This window comes from Nycticebus coucang, chromosome 4, assembly GCF_027406575.1.
Source record: "Nycticebus coucang isolate mNycCou1 chromosome 4, mNycCou1.pri, whole genome shotgun sequence".
NCBI classification, from domain to species: domain Eukaryota; kingdom Metazoa; phylum Chordata; class Mammalia; order Primates; family Lorisidae; genus Nycticebus; species Nycticebus coucang.
The window spans coordinates 103,342,558-103,363,653 of record NC_069783.1 but is presented as its reverse complement, the minus strand read 5'-3'; the positions used below and the strand labels follow the sequence as shown (position 1 = coordinate 103,363,653).

Below are 21,096 nucleotides of genomic sequence, written 5' to 3'. Positions count from 1 at the left end.
AAAGTACTTACCACACAGTGGTTCAGCAAGAACATTCTAGTTCTATTTCTGTCAAAACAGAATCATGAATGACCCAAAACCACCACCACTCTCATTTTAAAAAGATTCTAAATGTACACACTTATTACAAAAACAAGGTGACTAAGAAGTATAACTTCTGTATCTGGAGAGAGATTTAAAACATCTCTGTCTTAAGGGACATTTAAGTTTTTAATACTGAATTTCTCTGAAGGAAGTCTAAACAATTAAAAAGAACTTACTTATAAATAAATAAATTATTCCTTTGTTACCTTTGTGGGAGTAACATTAGCTGCTGGTCTGAGAAGGTACTGGGAATTATAAGCTGGTGACTGACTATAATATACTGGAGAGCCAGTAGTTGCAACTAAAAGAAAGAAAAAAGAGAACATTGTTAAAGTCTATGCTATAGTTACAACTACCTAGGCAATAACTATAAATACAAAAGCAATAGAAATCAAAGGAAGATATAACTACATAGATTTTTAAATTTGTGTATATCAAAACACACCAAACAAGGAGATTATCAAATGACCAATCATGGAGATTATCAAATGACAAATTAGAAAAAACTGTTGGCTCGGCACCTGTAGCTGAGTGGTTAGGGTGCCAGTTACATGTACCAGGGCTGGTGGGCTGGACCCCGGCCAGGCCTGCTAAACAACAATGACAACAAAGAAATAGCCAGGCGCTGCGGCGGGTGCCTATAGTTCCAGCTATTTGGGAGGCTGAGGCAAGAGAATCTCTTAAGCCCAAGAGTTTGAGGTTGCTGTGAGCTGTGATGCTACAGTACTCTACTGAGGGCAACATAGTGAAACTCTTGTCTCAAAAAAACAATCTATTAAATATGACAGAAGTAATAAGAGAATAGTACTGCTATGATCCACAAGAACATGTGCCTAACAAGCACCAAAGAAGGAAACAAGAATAAAGTAGTTGGTCCATTTTCTAACAAAAATCAGTATGATGTGAAAACACAGACATACACATTATCAGAAATATTAGGAATATACTACTCACAGAAATGACTTGGGAAGCAAAGTGCATCTTATAGCATTAGGGCCATGTTTTTGAAGTGGGCCCTGAAAATTGGCACAATGAGGTTACACTCAAGCTATTACTGAAAATGTTCAAGTAAAAAAAAAGATCATTTGACAAATTTACGCAAAGGAACTGAAATGTGCTCCTTGGCTTTAAAAAAAAAAAAAAAAAGGCACATCAATATTCATTGATATACAAACTATCTGCCCCAGGATATTTTGTGTTTAACCAGGAAATCATACAATTAGAAAAAGCATTCATGTTGGCAAAACTATAGTCAATTGTATGAACTGCTGAGAATGCTAAGCGCTGAGCATGCCCTGTACAAAAAAAACGTTTAAACTTATACCATATTTGTTCCTATAAACTGCTAAAGGATTTTATAAACTAAAAAGTCAACACTAGCAAGAGTGCGAAGATAGCAATATCAGATACCAGTGGTAAGAGTGTAAAGTGAATTTTTTAAATACCCTATAATTGAAGGACTGTGTCCTATCATTTATAACAGCACATGCTGGAAACCACATAAATAAGAAAGCAGAATTCACAGTACTTCCACATGATGGAGTATCACAAAACCATTAAAATTCAAAGAAAATTTAATTTTAAAAATGCTCCAAAAACTAAAAAAAGGCATCTACCTACAACAAAATAATATGGTTAACAACCTCACGAAAAATACTTTACGTATACAAAGAAAAACAATCAGAAGGAACAGCTTCAAAATGTTAATGAATGCCATGTGATTAGATAGTTTTTTTTTTTTTTTTTTGCAGTTTTTGGCCGGGACTGGGTTTGAACCCACCACCTCCGGCCTATGGGGCCGGCACCCTACCCCTTTGGAGCCACAGTATGTCCTACAAACTTGTCAACCTTTGTTTTAAATCATCTATCTTGATACTTTCATTAAGAAGAAGTCTATGAGCCAAGGATTAGAAATCAGGAGTCCTGGACACTGTCTCCCTTTCAGTGTCCAAACAAAGCTTTATGACCTTGCTATCAATAAGCCGTTTGGAGTCTCCATTTTTCTCAATTGTAAAATGAGGATGGGCTACTTCTACACATTTCATAGGATCATTCAAAGAATAAAATGAGACAATGTAAACATTGTGTTTATATGCTTATATACTAACTACCAGAACAATTTTTATGCCTGTGCATAGAAGAGAAATTGTGACTCAAAAGATGCCAAATGACTAACTGCGCACAGCACTGAAAAAGCCCTAGAAAAGGCTAGCCAGCCTATTTGCCCTCTTTAAAAGGTCTAGACCAGTGTTTTCATCTTTTTTAAAAACTACAGTACTGCTATGAACTTGAACCTATAGTTAAATCTTTCATGGCACAAGTAATATATTTACTGTGCTTTAAACTTCTTTTGAAAATAATTTAATATTGTGGTATACGTACACCATGGAATATTATGCAGCCTTAAAAAAAGATAGAGACTTTACCTCTTTCATGTTTACATGGATGGAACTGGAACATACTCTTCTTAGTAAAGTATCTCAAGAATGGAAGAAAAAGTATCCAACGTCCTCAGCCCTAGTATGAAACTAATTTATGGCTTTCATATGAAAGCTACAACCCAGTTATAACCTAAGAATATGGGGAAGGAGGAGAGGGAAGGGAGGACGGGGGAGAGGAAGGGGAGGATGGGCGGAGGGAGGGTGATTGGTGGGATTACACTTGCAGTGAATCTTACAAGGGTACATGTGAAACTTAGTAAATGTAGAATATAAATGTCTTAACACAATAAGAAAATGCCAGGAAGGCTATGTTAACCAGTGTGATGAAAATGTGTCAAATGGTCTAAAAAAACCAGTGTATGGTGCTCCATGATTGCATAATGTACACGGCTATGAGTTAATAATAAAAAAGAAAGAAAGAAAGAAAGAAAATAATTTAATTAATGACCTTTAAAAATTTTTGCGGCTTACCTAAGATCCATTCATAGCACACGGGTTGAAAATCACTGCTCTATACAATGCACTGGATTTTTGTGTTTTTTTTTTTTTTTTGAGACAGTCTCATTTTGTCCCCCTCGATAGAGTGCCATGGCTTCATCGCTCACAGCAACCTCAAACCCTTGGGCTCAAGTGACTCTCTTGCCTCAGCCTCCCAGGTGTATAGCTGGGACCATAGGCACCTGCCACAATGCCCGGCTATTTTTAGAGATGGGGTGTCACTTTTGCTCAGGCTGGTCTCAACCCGGTGAGCTCAAGGCTATCCACCTTCCTTGGCCTCCCAGTGTGCTATGATTATAGGTGTGAGCCACCACGCCTGGCCTCAATGCACTGGGTTTTTAAGAAAGCAAGGTTTGAACTCTAGACATCTCCTATACTTATCTATGACTCATGACATTTAATAAGCTTGACTGCACAAAGATTTTCTGTTATTTTGTTTACACTTAGAAGACATTCTGCCCTAAGTATGGTCCTAAGAACCAATACACAAATGTGCTAATGTGAATAAAACCTTATCATCCTAAATCTTTCCTGGGCTAAAAGCAATCAGAAAAAAAAAAAAAATACACACACACACAAAATACTCTTTCTGCAGTCTGTCTGATGTAAAAGAAACCTACTCTTATTGTCATTTCTGGCTACCAAGAAAAAATGTATCATACTGGCAGGCACTCTGGAGAAATACTATAGAGTCTGAATCCCAGCTCCATCAATAACTAGCTGGATAATAATAGATTAAATTACATAACCTTTGTAAACCCACTTCCTCATTTATAAAACTGAGATTAATAGTATTACCTACCATTCTGAGTTACTGGGGTTAAATAAAATTGTATTCACAAAGCATTTTTGCATAGTTAAATCATAGTAGTAAGTACTATTAATAACCTTAGTTCATTAGGTGTTTACCGTATACCAGTGGTCCTCAACCTTTCTGACACTGGGCACTGGTTTCATGGAAGACAACTTTTCCATGTAGGGGGTGGGAGGTAGAGAATGGGACAGCAGGTAGAGCTCAGGCAGTGATGCTGTGCATCCTAGTTCTTAATAGGCCACAGGTAAGTACCTGCTCCATAGCCTAGGGAGTTAGGGACCATAGCTATATACTGTAATCAATGCCTATTACCCACACCCACCCATAATACATAAATGCTTATAATGATGTGAAGCCAAGTTATTATCTCCATGTTTCAGAGAGATAGCTTAACACAGCTAGTAAGTAATGTAGAACATCTTAAAACCCTAATATAGTCTAGGTCCAAACTCCTTTTCCTTCTACATATAGCCATAGTATTTCAAAATAAGTCCTCTCAGTGTATCATCAAAATAATTCCCCAGAGGTTTAAGTTCCTGACTAGGTAACTAACTGCGTAACTTTATTGGTCAACGTTTTTCAATCTAAGGAATAATCCCATCTCAGATTCACTGTATTAAAACCATAATATTCAATAGATACCAATAACATTTGTTATTTTGTATACTGTATCTTGTAATTCTTGTAACTTGCAGAAATAAAATGCGACTTAAGTGTTAATTTTAATGCAACATACTCAATATATACCGGTAACAAAAGATGAATACAAGTTATGTTGAGCACCTCTTTGAGTACTACAAATTTAACATAGCTTTTTCCTTTCTTAAAATGTATATACATTTTTTTTGCACCATCTATAAATGAGAGAAAGCTTGTTGCATTTCTGCTTGCAATTATAAAAATGTCAATAATACCAAATACAGTATTTTAAGTAACATACAGGGTGGCCATAAAGTTTGTGTGCAATTTAAAACAGTATGAAATCTTAAATTACACATGAACTTTATGGCCACCCTGTATAAAAAGATATTAACAGGTATATAAACAGACACACAGGGTGGCATCTGTAGTTCAAGTTCAAGCGGCTAAGGTGTCAGCCACATACACAAGAGCTGGCCGATTCAAATCTGGCCTGGGCCTGCCAAACAATGACAACTACAACCAAAAAATAGCTGGGTGTTGTGGTGGGCGCCTGTAGTCCCAGCTACTCGGGAATCTGAGGCAAGAGAACTGGTTAAGTCCAGGAGTTGGAAGTTGCTGTGAGCTATGACGCCCCAGCACTACACCCAGGGCGATAGCTTGAGGCTCTGTCTTTAAAAAAAAAAAACAAAAAAACACACATACACAGAGACATGGTGATTTCACAAGTTATCTATTTTTTTTTTCAGTGTAACAAAGAGAAATTTTATTAAGAACAAAGGGAAAGTTTAGAGCACTTCCAAAGGGTTATAAGTGGGTCCCTCTCACAATAAAGAGGTGAGAGAGACAGAGACAACAAATTATGTATTTAAAAGAGGGAGATAAAGTAGTTTCACTAATATCTGGAACTATCCAATTGCTGGCTTACCTGTTAGTGGAGTCCCCTGAAAAGTCTGTGATCCCTGATAGCCATCAGGCACTGTGTCTAGTCCATAATTCTCTGTAGGCCAACGATGAGGGGATACTGAGTTACTGCTATTTAGTTTCAGTTCCTGCATATCTTTCTAATGGAAGAAAAAAAAATAAAACAATTTTAAAGATTTAATTACATTATGCCAGCAACAGTGCTAGTGTAAATTTAACAAATTCTAATGAGATCCGGCTGTCACATGGTGATTTAACAACATGATGCTGAATTTGTTAAAAGTTTATCTGTTCCCATTCTTTTATTAGGTAGGTACCACCTACCTAATTCATTCATTGTTAACTCTAACCTGAACAACTGAATAACTCCCCTAAATCATTTCATACCACTACCATTCTACACTTGGCCGTGTTAATCTTTCTAAAGTTCAATTCCAGTCAAGAAATTTTCCTGCTCAAAAAAGTAAGTACGTAATTAAACCTCCTCCAATTTTCAGGGTCCTCAAGTAGTACTGCCTTGACCATCCTTCTAGTACCTCCTTTCCACACAGCTTTACTCTTCATTCCATAGGACTAGTCAACATTCCTTATCTCCTCCTAAAACTAACATTCCACTTATCCACAAGCTGTTGATGAAACACTATTAATTCTTAAGGTAATGCTCAAATGATCCACCAAGAAGAGAAAACAACTAATACTTGAACAGAATTTATTACATATGTAACAATATGTTCCAGGCACTTAAATTCTTAATTCCTACACAGGTAAACAACATTAACTCATATCTTAAAATGAGAAAAAGAAATGCAGAAAATGGCACAGCTAAAATCTGACTCCAAAAATGTTTTCATAACCTCTCTGCTGCCCATACTCCAATATTTTACCTCCTCCTCTTTTTCTGGGGGGGGGAGAAAGGGAAAGAAATCACTTTATTCTAATGTCCTCACAAATAATATCACAACAGTTGAGGCCAGGCACGGTGGCTCACGCCTATAATCCTAGCACTCTGGAAGGCTGAGGTGGGTGGATTGCCCAAGCTCACAGGCTCAAGACCAGCCTGAGCAAAAGCAAGACCCCGTCTCTACTAAAATAGAGGCAAGAGGATTGCTTGTGCCCAAGTTGGAGGTTGCTGTGAGCTGTGATGCCACCAGACTCTATCCCAGGACAACAGCTTGAGAGTCTGTCTTTACAAAAAAAAAAAAAAAAAAAGAAAGGGTCCTTTCTTGAGGATCCTGAAAAAATCACAACAGCAGGTTTAAAGGTCACACCAACATTTGCCCAGCCCTCAATTCTTTACCATCTCAATGAACTTCTACACATTAAAATATCCTCTTCCACTACAATTTTAAAGCAAGGAAGCTATTAATGATAGAGGAGAGGTTTAACTGATGGTTTTAGACTTTATACTTTCATTATCAATTACATATTCATGCTAAATTAACCTGGTCTTGAGAGGCAATTTCCATTTCTTCAATTTGAACATCTTGATAAAGATAAGCCATTTTCAAGTTTGCACTATATCAGCAGCACCTCATTGAAACCCTCACTTAGCTTTCTGTCAGTCCAGTTCTGTAAGATGAAAACTTTCATCTCCTAGAAGCAATGACACAGGCCAACCTGCTATTGTGCTGGCTAGCTTCTGAGAATCTCCCAGTGACATCAGGGTTTGAGGGCTCAGCATTACATCCTTCACTGAAGCCCCCAGTGATGGCACGACCCAGTGTGTGCCTACTGCAAAGCCTACAGACACGCAGACTGCAGTAGATGCCTTCTGGCCCATCAGTCCTGGCTGCAGCAGCAAGTAAGCCAACTGCTGATGTTGGGTCTGCTGCTGGTGGCTGAACTGCTGATGCTGGCCTGAGTGCAGTTCTCATCTGAGGTGCCCAGCTGGTTGGAACCAGGCGGGAGGTACAGCTTTGGCTTCCACAACTGCGAAAATCTGCAAAGAGCCCAACAGCTTCTGTTTGGATATACTGCCTTCTAAGGTATGTGGCTAGCTCTCATCTCTGCTAAAGACAAATAAATGACAACATCCTACCCTAACTCCAGAACCAATAAAATGTCCCCTTGCGAAACAGACCCTTTTAACAAACAGAAATAATCAAGAAAGTACTTCTTATTCCAAAGAAATTGTAGTGGTATCGGGTCAATTTTGAAAATACTTTCAAACTTTTCTGTACCAGCTCAGACATCCAACTAATTACAACAACTGAGATGTGAACCACAGCTAACACGTCTACTTTCTCATTCCACAAATGTTTCAAGTAAAAATTTCCCAGAAAGACATAACTATGAGATCTAAAACTCTAAATTACCAAGCTAAATAAAAATTTCCCTACTCATTGATCTACTAGTCAGATGCTACACATCCCAAAATAAGAAATTGGTGGGATTAAATGGAAAACTTTATTGGTTGCTATTGGTATTTGGACTACAGTCTTGAACGTGCAATCAGTGGCATAATCATGATTTTTAAGGTTCAAAGTACTGGAAATTGTGATGAGAACTGGTGTCAACAATTCTCACATTTTACAAAGGAGAAATCACCAAACAGACACAAAGGTAAGGAAGCCAATAGTCCAAGACAATTAATTAGTGGCAGTCAGTGCTAGCACCCAGCTTTTCAGGTTCATAAGCTAGTCCGCTATATTTCCACAGAATACAGTATTGGGTGCCTAAGCCTCTATGTTAAATCACAATTTATATACTATTATAAGCCACAATTATACAAAATATACAAAATCTTTGTGCAACTTCAAAAAAATTTCCTCTCCAAACAGTATTTTGTAAGTTCGCCACGCTGCTGATAGCACTGTAATAATTGCCACATCAGGATATCCTTCATCTAATATTAAATGTATGAGGAATTTAGCTGTTGCCCAATGTGCATAATCTACTTGTATTTCCAATTCCAAAGAAATAAAGCTCATCTAACCCTATAATCTTTTTGTGTGTATGTGTGTGCTACTTTATGTGAGCCCTGAGTTTCAGCTTTTGGGCGCTTTTACACTGATCTATACATAATGCAGTTCTGAATAGTTTTCCTCCAGGGTATGTCTGGTCTTGACAAAGTCCCTCAGTGTTTATTTGCCTAAAAAAGTCTTTATTTCTCATTCATATAGGTAACTTAGTTTTATAGGATACAAAATTGTAGGATAACAGTTGTTCTTTTTGAGAAGACTGAAGATGCAGCCCCAATCCCTTCTGGCTTATAAGATGTCTGCTACAAAGTTTTCAGTAAACCTGATGGGTTTTCCTTTGTAAGTTGCTTGATACTTTTGCCTCATGGCAGATAGGAGTTACTGCTTTGTGTTGACTTTGGCCAGACTGGTAACTATATATCTTGGTGATTGCCTCTTTTCGATAACTTTCATAGGTTCTGTTGAGCTTCTTACATTTGGAAATCTAAATCTCTAGCAAGACCAGGGAAGATTTCCTCCATTATTCCTTCAAGTAGACTTTCCAACCCTTGTGTATTTTCTTCTTCACTCTCAGGAGAGCCTATGTTTTTATATTTGGCCATTTTTATATTTTTCTTAGGCTTTATTCGTGCTGCTTGAGTTTTTATTCTTAAACGTCATCATCTTAAAGTAAGATTATGTACAGGTAACTATTTTCTTATATAATTAAGTCAAATTCACAAAAGTATTAAAAAGATTAAAAAAAACTTTTTGAAATTTAGACCACTCTTTCAATTCCTACCTATACATTTGACACATACCTAATCCACAGCCACTCTGTGAATGAACTCATTGACCAAAGTATTACCATTATATTTCAATAGGTCAATCACCTGGGAATCTCCTCTGTGCCAGAACTGTATTATATTTTGGCTAAAACAGTCTCTACCTTTGAAGGATTTGAATTTTATGAAGGAGGAGACATATACATAAGTAATTCCAAAAATATGGCAAAGGGTCAAGACATAGATTTGTAAAACATAGTATGATTCTACAGCAGGATGGAAAAGAGACATATGGACTAGCTTTAGAAAGAAGTGAGGAAGTGGGGCGGTGCCCATAGCTCAGGGGGTAGGGCACCAGTCACATACACTGAGAATGTCAGGTTCGAACCTGGCCCAGCCAGCTAAAACAATGACAACTGCAACAAGAAAAATAGCCAGGTGTTGTGGCAGGCGCCTATAGCCCCAGCTACTTGGGAGGCTGAGGCAAGAGAATCTCTTAAGCCCAAGTGTTTGAAGTTCCTGTGAGCTATGACACCATGGCACTCTACCCAGGGCAACAACTTGAGACTCTGTCTCAAAAAAAAAAAAAAAAAGTGAGGAAATGATCAGGGAGAAAATCTTGGAATAAGAGGTACAATTAAGAGAAACTGAGTGATTTACCTTAATGGCCTCTACTTGTTGGCAAATCATTTTCAATAAAGAATTCTGATCTTCTGCCCATTGAGGTGGTGTTTTGGGAGAATACTAAAAAGCAGAAACAAAACAAAAGAATAATTACAAAACAGTACTTAAAACACTTAGAATAGTAACAAATTCACAATGAAATGATTAACTTCTTTCCTACTCACCCTGTAACTTTTACTTGGTGAGAATGAGTATTTGGTGGGAGATGGTGTTGAATGTTTTATTTCTGCATCTGCATTTCGCAAAGAACCGTTTTTATAAAAAGGACCTCCTTCACTATAGTCTTCAAGTTCCTGCATGACTGAATTAAGCATCTCTTTTACAGACTCCAGAGGCACAGGCAACTAAAAACAAAAAGCATTAATCAGTGGCTTTACTCTGTAAAAATACCAAAAGTTAAGAACTCTAAATACAAAGATTTTATATTAATACTATTTACATTTTTCTAACTTTAACAAGCACTTTAAACAGAAATACGTATGAATATGTTATAAACTGTGAAGTCTTCTGACTCTAAAGTCTATTCTGTTTCTATTACTTCTGTTAGCCACAATAAGGGTAGAAAAACCTTAGAAGTTGGAAAGTTTTTCCAAGTGAACAAAATAAGTTACTGATACTTTCTAACTGACTTTGAACAGAGTGAAACACAGGCACTAGAATACACCCAAACACGGAAATCCTAATCAAAGAGCAGCAACACAAAATATACAACAAAGTACTCAAAGGAAATAATGTCAAACCATCAAGCCAGTTTCAAATTGCTGACAGCTAGAAAACAAGACATTCTCCATAGGAGAATGACCTTATAGCCTTATAGCCTAGCCTTAAAGGAGAACAGACCTTATAGCAAGCACCTGGAGGGCGCTGCTCAGGAGGCTAAGGCAAGGGAATCACGTGAGCCCAAGAGTTGGAGGTTGCTGTGAGCTATGACGCCACAGCACTCTACCGAGGGCAAGAAAATAAGACTGTCTCAAAAAAAGAAAAAGAAAAAGAAATGCTCTGAAGTTGCCAATCCCTTTCAATTTCGGTGAAATTCTTTAAGAACTAGCCCTAAATATTAGTTTTGATTAGATTCCCACAATCACAAAATTAATGTTACATCTTAGATCTTTTCTAATTTCCCAAGTACTTTTGGAAGAGCATATACCTAAGATTCCTAGGTTTTAAAAAAAGACACACCAAGCCTAATGCAGAGAAACTCAATTAAACACATATCCTCCTCCTATATATTAGTAATAAGGTATTACAGAGTGTTTCTGCAAGTGCCAAAATACAAAACCAAGACAAAAATACTGATTGCTCATCAGTAAGGAAGTATATACAACCATCTGCAACTTACTTTCTTAACTACTGAAAGACTTGAATCACTGTCATCTATAATCTTCAGTAGGTAGTCCCGGGTCTTTCTCAGATAATTTTTGCACTCTTCTTGTTCTTCAGGAGAAAGGGCATCATTTTCAATGTCTTCTGCCTTCCTGTGAAAAATCTAAACAAACGGTGCTTTTATGAAACAATTAGGTTTTAAAACAAGAAACTTTTAGTTCAAGTATCCCATCTACTTACCAGTGCAAGATTCCAATAAGAAACGACATTTTTTATAGATTCAAAAGCAGTCATAGCATCTTCTATATTTCCATTAACTACATCCAATATAGCAAAAGTTGTATGTGCATCTTCTTCATATTCACCAATTTCAGATGCCTAAAGACATTTGGTAGTTTTCAGTCAAATTATTTTTACTCAGAATATCAAACTTAAATATTTTTCAAAGATTTTGCATGATCTAAAAGATAGTAACATCTCATTAATTTCTTTGTCATATTTCACTTGTAACAGGTAATAGATTTAGAAAACCAAGCAATTAAATAACAAGGCATTTAATTTGAGTGTTTATATCTCCATTTCTTTTGTTTATAAGCTGGAAATCTACATCTCTAATAAGTTCACAAAGAATGGATTCTCTTTTACCTGAATGTCTGCACTATGAAAATGTTTAAACAGAGGATCAGTAGGTTCAGGAATACTGCACTTCTTTTTTATTATCTTCAGTAAAGGTAAAACTTTTTTCCAATAATGAACACTTCTGCCTATGTATTCCCGTTGATCATAAAAAGAATTAAGACCACTGCCCTAAAACAGAAAGAGTCAGAGCACAAAATTTAATGAACTGATATGATTAAATCTAAAAATTCATTTCAAGATGCTAAGAACTATAAAATTTTAAGTCAAAACCAAATGGAATCTCAAAATAGTTTGCTCAACTTTCTATTGGATAATGACCTTAATACCAGGGATCATCCCAGACTCAACTTTTAGATATTTTTGATGATTTTATTTTTTTAAGAGTTGTCATTTTTAAATAGCCTAAATTTGCCTCTCTATAGTGTCACAGTTTGGTCAAAGGGCTAACCAAAATTTGCCTCTATGTAAGATCAGTTAGTCAAAAGGCTAACCATCTACACCTAATTTTGCCACACAACAGACCTCAAAAATTTATCTTAATATATGTATGTACATACACACTTATTCATTCACTCGTTTATTTAACAAACAAGGTCTCACTATGTTACCCAGGCTTGTCCCAAACTCCTGGGCTCAAGCAATCCTCCTAAGCCTCCCACACCTGGCTAGATTTCAAATATTCAGACACACCTAGAATGCCTTTACCTACCATGTCTTGTGTTTCAGGCTGATCAATAACAACAACTCAATTACTAAATAATAACAATAACAGCACTGCTCCACTAAGTGCTTATATACAAGGGCTGTCCATAAAGTAACCAGCCTTGGATATGAAAAATAATATTAATGATGGCTGAATACTTCCTAGATAGCCCTCTTATAACTGTAAAATATTTTACAACAAGATTGAAGATATACTTCCTCTGGCACAATGTAAACAAGCTGCTGTTTCCAGAACTAAAAAATCTTCAATAAAAAGTTCATGATTTTTAAAAATTAATATTCTTCACAAATGTTTACACTTTAATAAACTCACCGTTTTCTGAAGGCATTTTGCCCAATGTACAAGCAGAGCAGGTTGAAGGCCATGTTTTTCCTGGCCTCTTAGAGTGTTTATTTCATGTTGAACTAGAAGTCGCAATTTTGCTGAGGTTCCAGGTCTAAAAAAAGTTTAATATGAATACTCTGGAAACACACAGTGCAACATTTACATGTATGTTAACTATCATATAACAAGTTAAATTTCCACCTATTTTTACTAGGGATTTAGTTTCTCAAAGCAATAATATGTTAAAAGAATATATTTGCTTTACTACTTACACTGCTTTTCTGAGAATCAGATTACAAACTGCATCCCACCAAGTTTTTTGTCTTTCTGTACAAAGCTGTTTACACACAGGAAGAGGTAAGCATAGCGGTTGATAGGTGCTATAGTGAGAACTACATTTCTCCTTTAATTGTAGATGGCTGGTGTATATCACTCCAAGTAGAAATACCTGTTTTATTTAAAGAACAATTAAGTTAGAAAAAAAGTTAAACAAAACTCAAAGTATTTAATTTGTTAAAAATCTTTGCTTACTTCAAGATCTAAAATACATATTGATTCAGGTGCATTTGTTTCAAGTCTTGAGGTTTCCTGGGGCAAATGATGAAAAAGCTGTTTTAGCCATTTTCGAATTGCAGGTAAGGTAGGCAATGAATTCCACTGTAAGCCAAGCCAAGTAAGGTGTTGAAGACTACCATTATGAGCTCGAATGGCACCTGAAATTTTAAAAAAAAATTGGCTTGAGGTTTTGAAAATGTTCCTTGTGCCATTAGTTTTGCTAAAATAAATAATTAGTACATGCTAAATATGTCTTTCATAATTGCTTTGCTATTATCAGAGCTGGAAGAAATTCCACGACAAGCAAAATCTAATGTTCTTATTATATGCATTCACATTTTATTATCTAGAAATCTTAGTAACAATGGTTATGGACTAGGTACAAGGGCTCATGTCTATAACCCTAGCAGCATGGGAGGCTGTGGCACGAAAATCACTTAAAGCAAGGGGCCAACATAGGCAGGCCCCATCTCTAAAAAAAATTTTAAAAATCAGGCCAGCATAGTTGCTGGCACCTATACTCCTAACTACTCAGGAAGTGATAGAATCATTTGAGCACAGGAGGTTAAGGCTGCAGTGAGCTATTGACAATGCTACTGCACTCTAGACCAGATTAACATAGACCCTGTCTCCCCAATCTGACAAAAACAAAAACACAGTTGTAACAGAATCATTTCTTCAAGTACCCAGTAAAACAAAATCTACTTTCAGGGCGGCGCCTGTGGCTCAGTGAGTAGGGCACCAGCCCCATATGCCAAGGGTGGCAGGTTCAAACCCAGCCCCGGCCAAACTGCAACAGAAAAATAGCTGGGCATTGTGGCGGGTGCCTCTAGTCCCAGCTACTCGGGAGGCTGAGGCAAGAGAATCACCTAAGCCCAAGAGCTGGAGGATGCTGTGAACTGTGACGCCACGGCACTGTCTACCAAGGGCGAAAAAGTGAGACAGAAAAAAAAATCTACTTTCAGAAGCCAAATAAACAGGCAGCGCCTATGGCTCAAAGGAGTAGGGCACCGGCCCCATATACTGGAGGTGGCAGGTTCAAACCCAGCCCTGGCCAAAAAAAAAAACTGCAAAAAGAAACAGAAGCCAAATAAATAATACTCATGTAATTAGAAATTCTAAAACAATAGATCTTCCTTTCTAAAGAGTCATAAAACAATAGAATACCAACATATTAATGCATTAATATAGTAAAGAGGTTTTTTTTCTTCTACAACAAAGTCAATACTGAAAAAGTCATAGAGTTTCTAGGGCAGTTTGCAAGAGAATTAAAAATGGTCATTTCTGGGCGGCGCCTGTGGCTCAGTGAGTAGGGCGCCGGCCCCATATGCTGAGGGTGGCGGGTTCAAACCCAGCCCTGGCCAAACTGCAACAAAAAAAATAAATAAATAAATAAAAAATAAAAAATAAATGGTCATTTCTATTAATTCTGCTTTTAGGGATCTGTATGAGAATAATCTGAAATGTAGATACTTGTTCATTGCAACATTTTTTTTTTTTTTTTGTAGAGACAGAGTCTCACTTTATGGCCCTTGGGTAGAGTGCCGTGGCATCACACAGCTCACAGCAACCTCCAACTCCTGGGCCTAAGCAATTCTCTTGCCTCAGCCTCCCGATTAGCTGGGACTACAGGCGCCCGCCACAACGCCCAGCTATTGCAACATTATTTTTAATAGTATAAAACTAGACACAACTTGAATGTCCAAAAATAAAAAGTAAAATGGAAATTATGACTAATTCATAAAAAAGATCATCATTGAAAGTGTTATTTATAAAGTTATAGAGTTACAGCATCCTCCAGCTCTTGGGCTTAGGTGATTCTCAGACACGATAGGAGAGAATTTATCAAAGAAAACAAATCATATATACAGCAAAACACTATAAGGAAGAACATATGTACCCACCCACCCCCTTCCAGGTCCTTCAAATAGGAAAAAAAAATCTGAAAAGAATACAGGAAAATAGGAGAGGCTAGAAATAACTCCTCATCAGCTGCTCTCCAGTAAGACCCCAAGAGAGGACTCCAGCTACCTCTTACTGCATTGTCCCTCCTAGAAGCATCCTTGTAATGATGTAGTGAGATACCAAATAAAGAGGTTGGGAAGGGTAGAAAGCTTGCACAGAGAGCAGGTGCAGGGAAGTTCAGTGACCTAGGGACAAAACCTATGTGTGGAATCCCTGAGGGAAGTTCATAGGACAGTCTCCCAACAGCACCCCATAGTGGCAGATTGGGGTCTTGATGGAACTCTGAGAAGGTCTGTCCCTCCCAGTATGGGGAGTGTATGAAACCAGGAGAACTTGAGATCCCACAGGACTCCCAGATACACCAAAGCCAGCCTTTCCTCAAAGGGCAAGAGAGAGGGAAGGGGTGTGAGAGCTTGCTGGAGCAGTACTGGGCTGGATTGAGGCAGGGAAAACACTTGAACGGCACTGTGCAGTAAGATTTGGACCAGACCTAGCTCAGCAAGAAGCCTGCTGGGGCCCCGTCATCTTGGGAGAGCCACAGGGGAGGTACAGAGAGAGCTGCAACCTTAAATCAGCAGACATGAACAGGACCCAGTTCAGGAGTAGCCTCACAGGTTTATAGATGCGACCAACTCTGACTGCCTATGAGGCTCTGACAGCCACACTAAGGATGACTCCCACAAAGATATAGATAAGTTATAAAGTTAGACAGATCTCTCCTTCTCACAGATGCCATGGGAACTGTTTGGAGGGTCAAAGCATGTCCCCCATCAAATCTGGTGTAAACTTCAAGATTTTGGCTCTCCCGCACCTACAGGGATTCAATGCTCACCCAGCAACCACACCAGGTTAAAATCAAATAAAGCAGGAAAACAGGACCAGATCACCAAGGCAACTAGTTAGTGAAGTCCCTGCTCCTACCATGAGCAGCAGTGAAAGTAGTACCTTTTTTTTTTCTTTGTTGGTTTTCTAAACCTGATACTGCATTATTATTTCTCATTAATAACAAGGTTTCTATCTGTGTTAGGGATTTTCCTGCCCTTTTTTGTTTTCTTTTCTCATCTCTTTCCACCCTTTGTTTTTTGACTATTTTTTCTACTTTTCTCATCTATTCCTCATAAATCACTGAAACAATAATCATGACATTGGTGTTTTTATTTTTCATTCCCTTTCATGATCTGTTTTGTTCTGTTTCATTCTGCTTTTGTATTTCTGGGACAGAACCTTGCTCTAAGGCCTGGGCTGCAGTGCTACAGCATTTGGCCTGGCACACAGAGGCCTTGAACCCCAGGGCTAGGGTGTCCTTCCTGCTTTGGCTTCCTGCGAGACTACATTCACAAGTCCCTGCAGTAACATGTGGCTAGTTTTACACAAGAATTGATAGAGGCAGAGTCTGGCTCTTGATCAGGCCAATAAGGAGCACCTAACCTCAGGAAACCCTCTCACCCTAGCCCACCGGAATGCCGGGATTGCAGGTGTATGTCACTGTACCCTGCCTAACACCATTATTATCACTATTTTTCTCTTTCCCTGTTTCTTCTCTCCTTTTCAAAAAATTTTATTATTTTTTTCCTCCTTCCTTGCTCTCTTCTCTCCTTTTCATCCTGATGCCAAAAGACCACTTCAACACCCAAGCACAGGGCGGCGCCTATGGCTCAGTCGGTAAGGCACCAGCCCCATATATCGAGGGTGGTGGGTTCAAACCCAGCCCTGGCCAAACTGCAACAACAAAAAAATAGCCGGGCGTTGTGGCAGGCGCCTGTAGTCCTAGCTGCTCGGGAGGCTGAGGCAAGAGAATCACGTAAGCCCAAGAGCTGGAGGTTGCTGTGAGCCGTGTGACACCACGGCACTCTACTGAGGGCAGTAAAGTGAGACTCTGTCTCTACAAAAAAAAGAGTAGTGGTATTTCACGGGCAGCCCACAAGGCCAGTGGACCACGCCCCGCCCCCTCGCAGGAAACAGGGGCAGGAGGCACTGGGGGCCTCCCACTTATTCTACACTTCTCATGTCTCTTCACCGTGCCAGACTAGAGTCAAGCTCAACAGGGTCTTCTTTCCCCGCTGATTCCACCAAGCCCATTCCTGTGGCTGTGGTTTCGCTGGATAGTAGGTAGGGACAGTGGGAATCTCATTCATCCATTCATGCGCCGTCACTAATTAGATGAGGAGGCATTTGGCTACCTTAAAAGAGTCATAGTTACTCCCTCCATTTACTCGCACTTCACTGAATGTCTCCCCTACTAGACATATTGTAACGAACCTGTCCACATTCAAAATGAAAGAGAAAATTTTCCAAGCAGCCAGGAGTAAAGACCAACTGACCTATAGAAGCCGACCAACCAGGTGACAGAGGACTTCTTGGCTGAAACTATATAAGCCAGAAGATACTGGGATGTGCCTTTCAATTTACTCAAGCAAAGCAATTTCTAGCCTAGGATTTTATATCTTGCTAAAGTAATTTTCATATTCAAGGGAGAAATCCAATCTTTTACTGACAAGCAATCAGTGAGGAAATCTGCCACTAGAAGATCAGCTCTCCAGAAAGAACTCAGACCCATGCTATATACAAACCATCAAAATAAACCACAAGCAAAGTAAAAAGACACCCAGAAACGAAAGTTCAAAGCTTACCTTCCACAATGCTGCAAGAGATAAAACTAAGCAAGGGACCTCACAAAGTAAGATGAACAAAATTCCACCATTTTTATCAGCAAATGTGAATGTCTTGAATTCCCCACTGAAGAGGCATAGGCTGACTAACTGGATAGCTCAAACCAACTATACTGTCTTCAGAAAACACATCTGACCTCAAAGGACAAAACAAGAGTGTGAAGAGTTGGAAAATAATATTTCAGGAAAACAGAAATCAGAAGACAGCAGGGGTTGCAATTTTTATATGCAAATACAACTAGATTTAAAGCAACAAAAGAAAGACAAAGATGGATACTATGCACTGGTCAAGAGAACAATACAACAAAAAGACATCTCAATCCTAAATATAAATGGCACCCACCTTAAATATTTCCAAATTTATAAAACAAACCTTACCGGTCTGAACAATATGATATCCTACAACATCAAAATAGCTGGGGACTTCAATACCCCACTGACAGAACTGGACAGATCCTCTAAACAGAAAAGAAACAGAAACAAGAGACATGATCCTAGACAACTGGGCTTAACAGATGTATACAGAACATACCATCCCAAAACTATTGAAGATAACATTCTTCCCATCAACTCATGGATCATACTCCAAAACTGATGATATCCCAAGATACAAATCAAACCTGAACAAATTCAAAAGAATAGAAATTATACCACATTGTCTTTTCAGATCACAAGAGAATTAAAAGTGGAACTCAACTCCAACAAAAACCTTTATCCCTACACAAAGTTGGGGAAGGTAAACAACCTTATGCTGAACCACACCTGGATCAAGGAGGTAATAAAAGAAATAATTACATTCCTCAAGTATAATAACAACAATGAAGCCACAAGCCATCAAAATCAATGCGATACTGCAAAAGCAGTCCTAAGAGGGAAATTCACATTAGATGCCCATGTATAAAAAACAGGAAGAGCTCTTATCAACAACCCAATGAATTATTTCAAGGAGGGCGGCGCCTGTGGCTCAGTCGGTAAGGCGCCGGCCCCATATACCAAGGGTGGCGGGTTCAAACCGGCCCTGGCCAAAATGCAAAACAACCAGAAAATAGCCGGGCGTTGTGGCGGGTGCCTGTAGTCCCAGCTACTTGGGAGGCTGAGGCAAGAGAATCGCTTAAGCCCATGAGTTGGAGGTTACTGTGAGCTGTGTGAGGCCACGGCACTCTACCGAGGGCCATAAAGTGAAACTCTGTCTCTACAAAAAAAAAAAAAAAAAAATTATTTTAAGGAACTCGAGAAGAGCAATCCAATCCTAAACCTACCAGGAGAAAAGAAATAACCAAAATTAGCTAAGAAATAAATGAAACTGGAAACAAAAAAATCATTCAGAAAATTAAACAAAAAGTTGGTTCTTCAAAAAGTTGAACAAAAAAAAAATCGATAAATCTTTGGCCAGATTAACTAGAAACAGAAAAGATGTTTAACAAGCTTGCTGAGAAACAAAAAAGGGAAATAACAACAGAAACCACAGAAATACAAAAGATTACCTATCACTAGAAATTTGGCAATGTAAAGGGAATGGACCAATACCTGGAACCACGCAACCTCACTAGCCATAAATAGGAAGAAACAGATCTTGTGAACAGACCAATATCAAACATCAAAATTGCAAAAATAAAAAAGCTCCCAACAACAAAAAAAGTCCTGAAGCAGACGTTTTACACCAGAATTCCACCAAAGTGCCACAGAGATTTTACCTATATTACAGAACCTATTTCATAACATTGAGACAAAAGGAATAGCCACTAAAATGTTTTTATAAAGCAAACATCATCCTCATACCAAAACCAGGAAAAGACGCAACAAAAAAGGAAAACTGAATATTGATGCAAAAATACTCAATAAACTACCAGCAAACAGAAAACAGCTACACATTAAAAAAAATTATACATCACAATCCCACAGGCTTTATCCCAAGGACACAAGATTGGTTTAAAATAAGCACATCCAGGGCGGCGCCTGTGGCTCAGTGAGTAGGGCGCCGGCCCCATATGCGAGGGTGGTGGGTTCAAACCCAGCCCCGGCCAAACTGCAACAACAAAAAAATAGCCACACGTTGTGGTGGGCGCCTGTAGTCCCAGCTGCTCAGGAGGCTGAGGCAAGAGAATCACATAAGCCCAAGAGCTGGAGGTTGCTGTGAGCCGTGTGATGCCACGGCACTCTACCGAGGGCAGTAAAGTGAGACTTTGTCTCTACAAAAAAAAAAAAAAAAAAAAAGCACATCCATAAATGTAATTCATCACATAAATTAGAAGCAAAAACAAAGACCAGATGATCCTCTCAGTAGATGCAGAAAAAGCATTCAAAAAAATTATTTTATGGTAGGAACATTTAAGAAAATAAGCACAGATAGCACATTTCTTAAACTGACAGAAGTCATCTACAACAAAACCTTAGCCAGTATCATGCTGAATGGAGTAAAACCAAAAGCATTTCCACTGAGAACTAGAACCACAGAAGGATGTCCACTAACACCACTACTATTCAACATAGTGCTAGAAGTCCTAGCCCATGCAATCAGGCAAGAGAAGGATGTCAAAGGTATTCAAATGGAGAAAGAAAAGTTAAAACTCTCGCTCTACGCTGCTGATATGATCTTATACTTAGAAAACACCACAGATTAAACCACAAGAATTCTAAAAGTGATTAAGAAATACAATAACATCTTGGGATAAAAAATAAATGTCCACAAATCAGCAGACTTTGAATACACCAATAACAATCATGCCAAGAAGCAAATCAAGGACACAATACCTTTACAGTAGCTTCAAAGAAAATGAAATGCCTGGAAATATATCTAACAAAGGAGGTGAAGGATCTCTACCCAGAGAATTATGAAACCCTGAGAAAAGAAATAGCAGAAGACATTAACAAATGGAAGAATCTACCATGCTTTTCACTGGGAATAATCAACATTGTTAAAATGTCTATATTACCCAAAGATATCTACAGGTTTCATGCAATCCCCATTAAAATACCAACATCATACTTAGAAGAACATGAAAAACTAGTTTGTTTTGTACGAAATCGGGAAAAAAAAAAAAACCTTATATACAACACAGTTCTTAGAAATAAAAACAATCTAGAGGAGGATGACTTTGATGGACAAGTTAATTAAGCTGCTATTTGTT

At 38.2% G+C, this 21,096-nt stretch overlaps 1 protein-coding gene across 4 annotated transcripts in view; it reads right to left on the bottom strand.

Moving 5' to 3' along the window:
• The window catches only part of LOC128582998 (E3 SUMO-protein ligase RanBP2-like), a 99,991-nt gene that overhangs the window by 40,982 nt on the left and 37,913 nt on the right, over nucleotides 1-21,096 (bottom strand). For all 4 annotated transcript variants that reach the window (XM_053586773.1, XM_053586774.1, XM_053586776.1 and 1 more), the window contains exons 10-19: nucleotides 13,311-13,492; nucleotides 13,052-13,227; nucleotides 12,768-12,891; nucleotides 11,738-11,899; nucleotides 11,333-11,470; nucleotides 11,109-11,255; nucleotides 9,934-10,113; nucleotides 9,746-9,829; nucleotides 5,405-5,540; nucleotides 291-385 (exon numbers count right to left, since the gene is read on the bottom strand). In XM_053586773.1, the coding sequence (XP_053442748.1) occupies nucleotides 291-385; nucleotides 5,405-5,540; nucleotides 9,746-9,829; nucleotides 9,934-10,113; nucleotides 11,109-11,255; nucleotides 11,333-11,470; nucleotides 11,738-11,899; nucleotides 12,768-12,891; nucleotides 13,052-13,227; nucleotides 13,311-13,492 (1,424 nt within the window). The remainder of the gene's footprint in view (nucleotides 1-290; nucleotides 386-5,404; nucleotides 5,541-9,745; nucleotides 9,830-9,933; nucleotides 10,114-11,108; nucleotides 11,256-11,332; nucleotides 11,471-11,737; nucleotides 11,900-12,767; nucleotides 12,892-13,051; nucleotides 13,228-13,310; nucleotides 13,493-21,096) is intronic.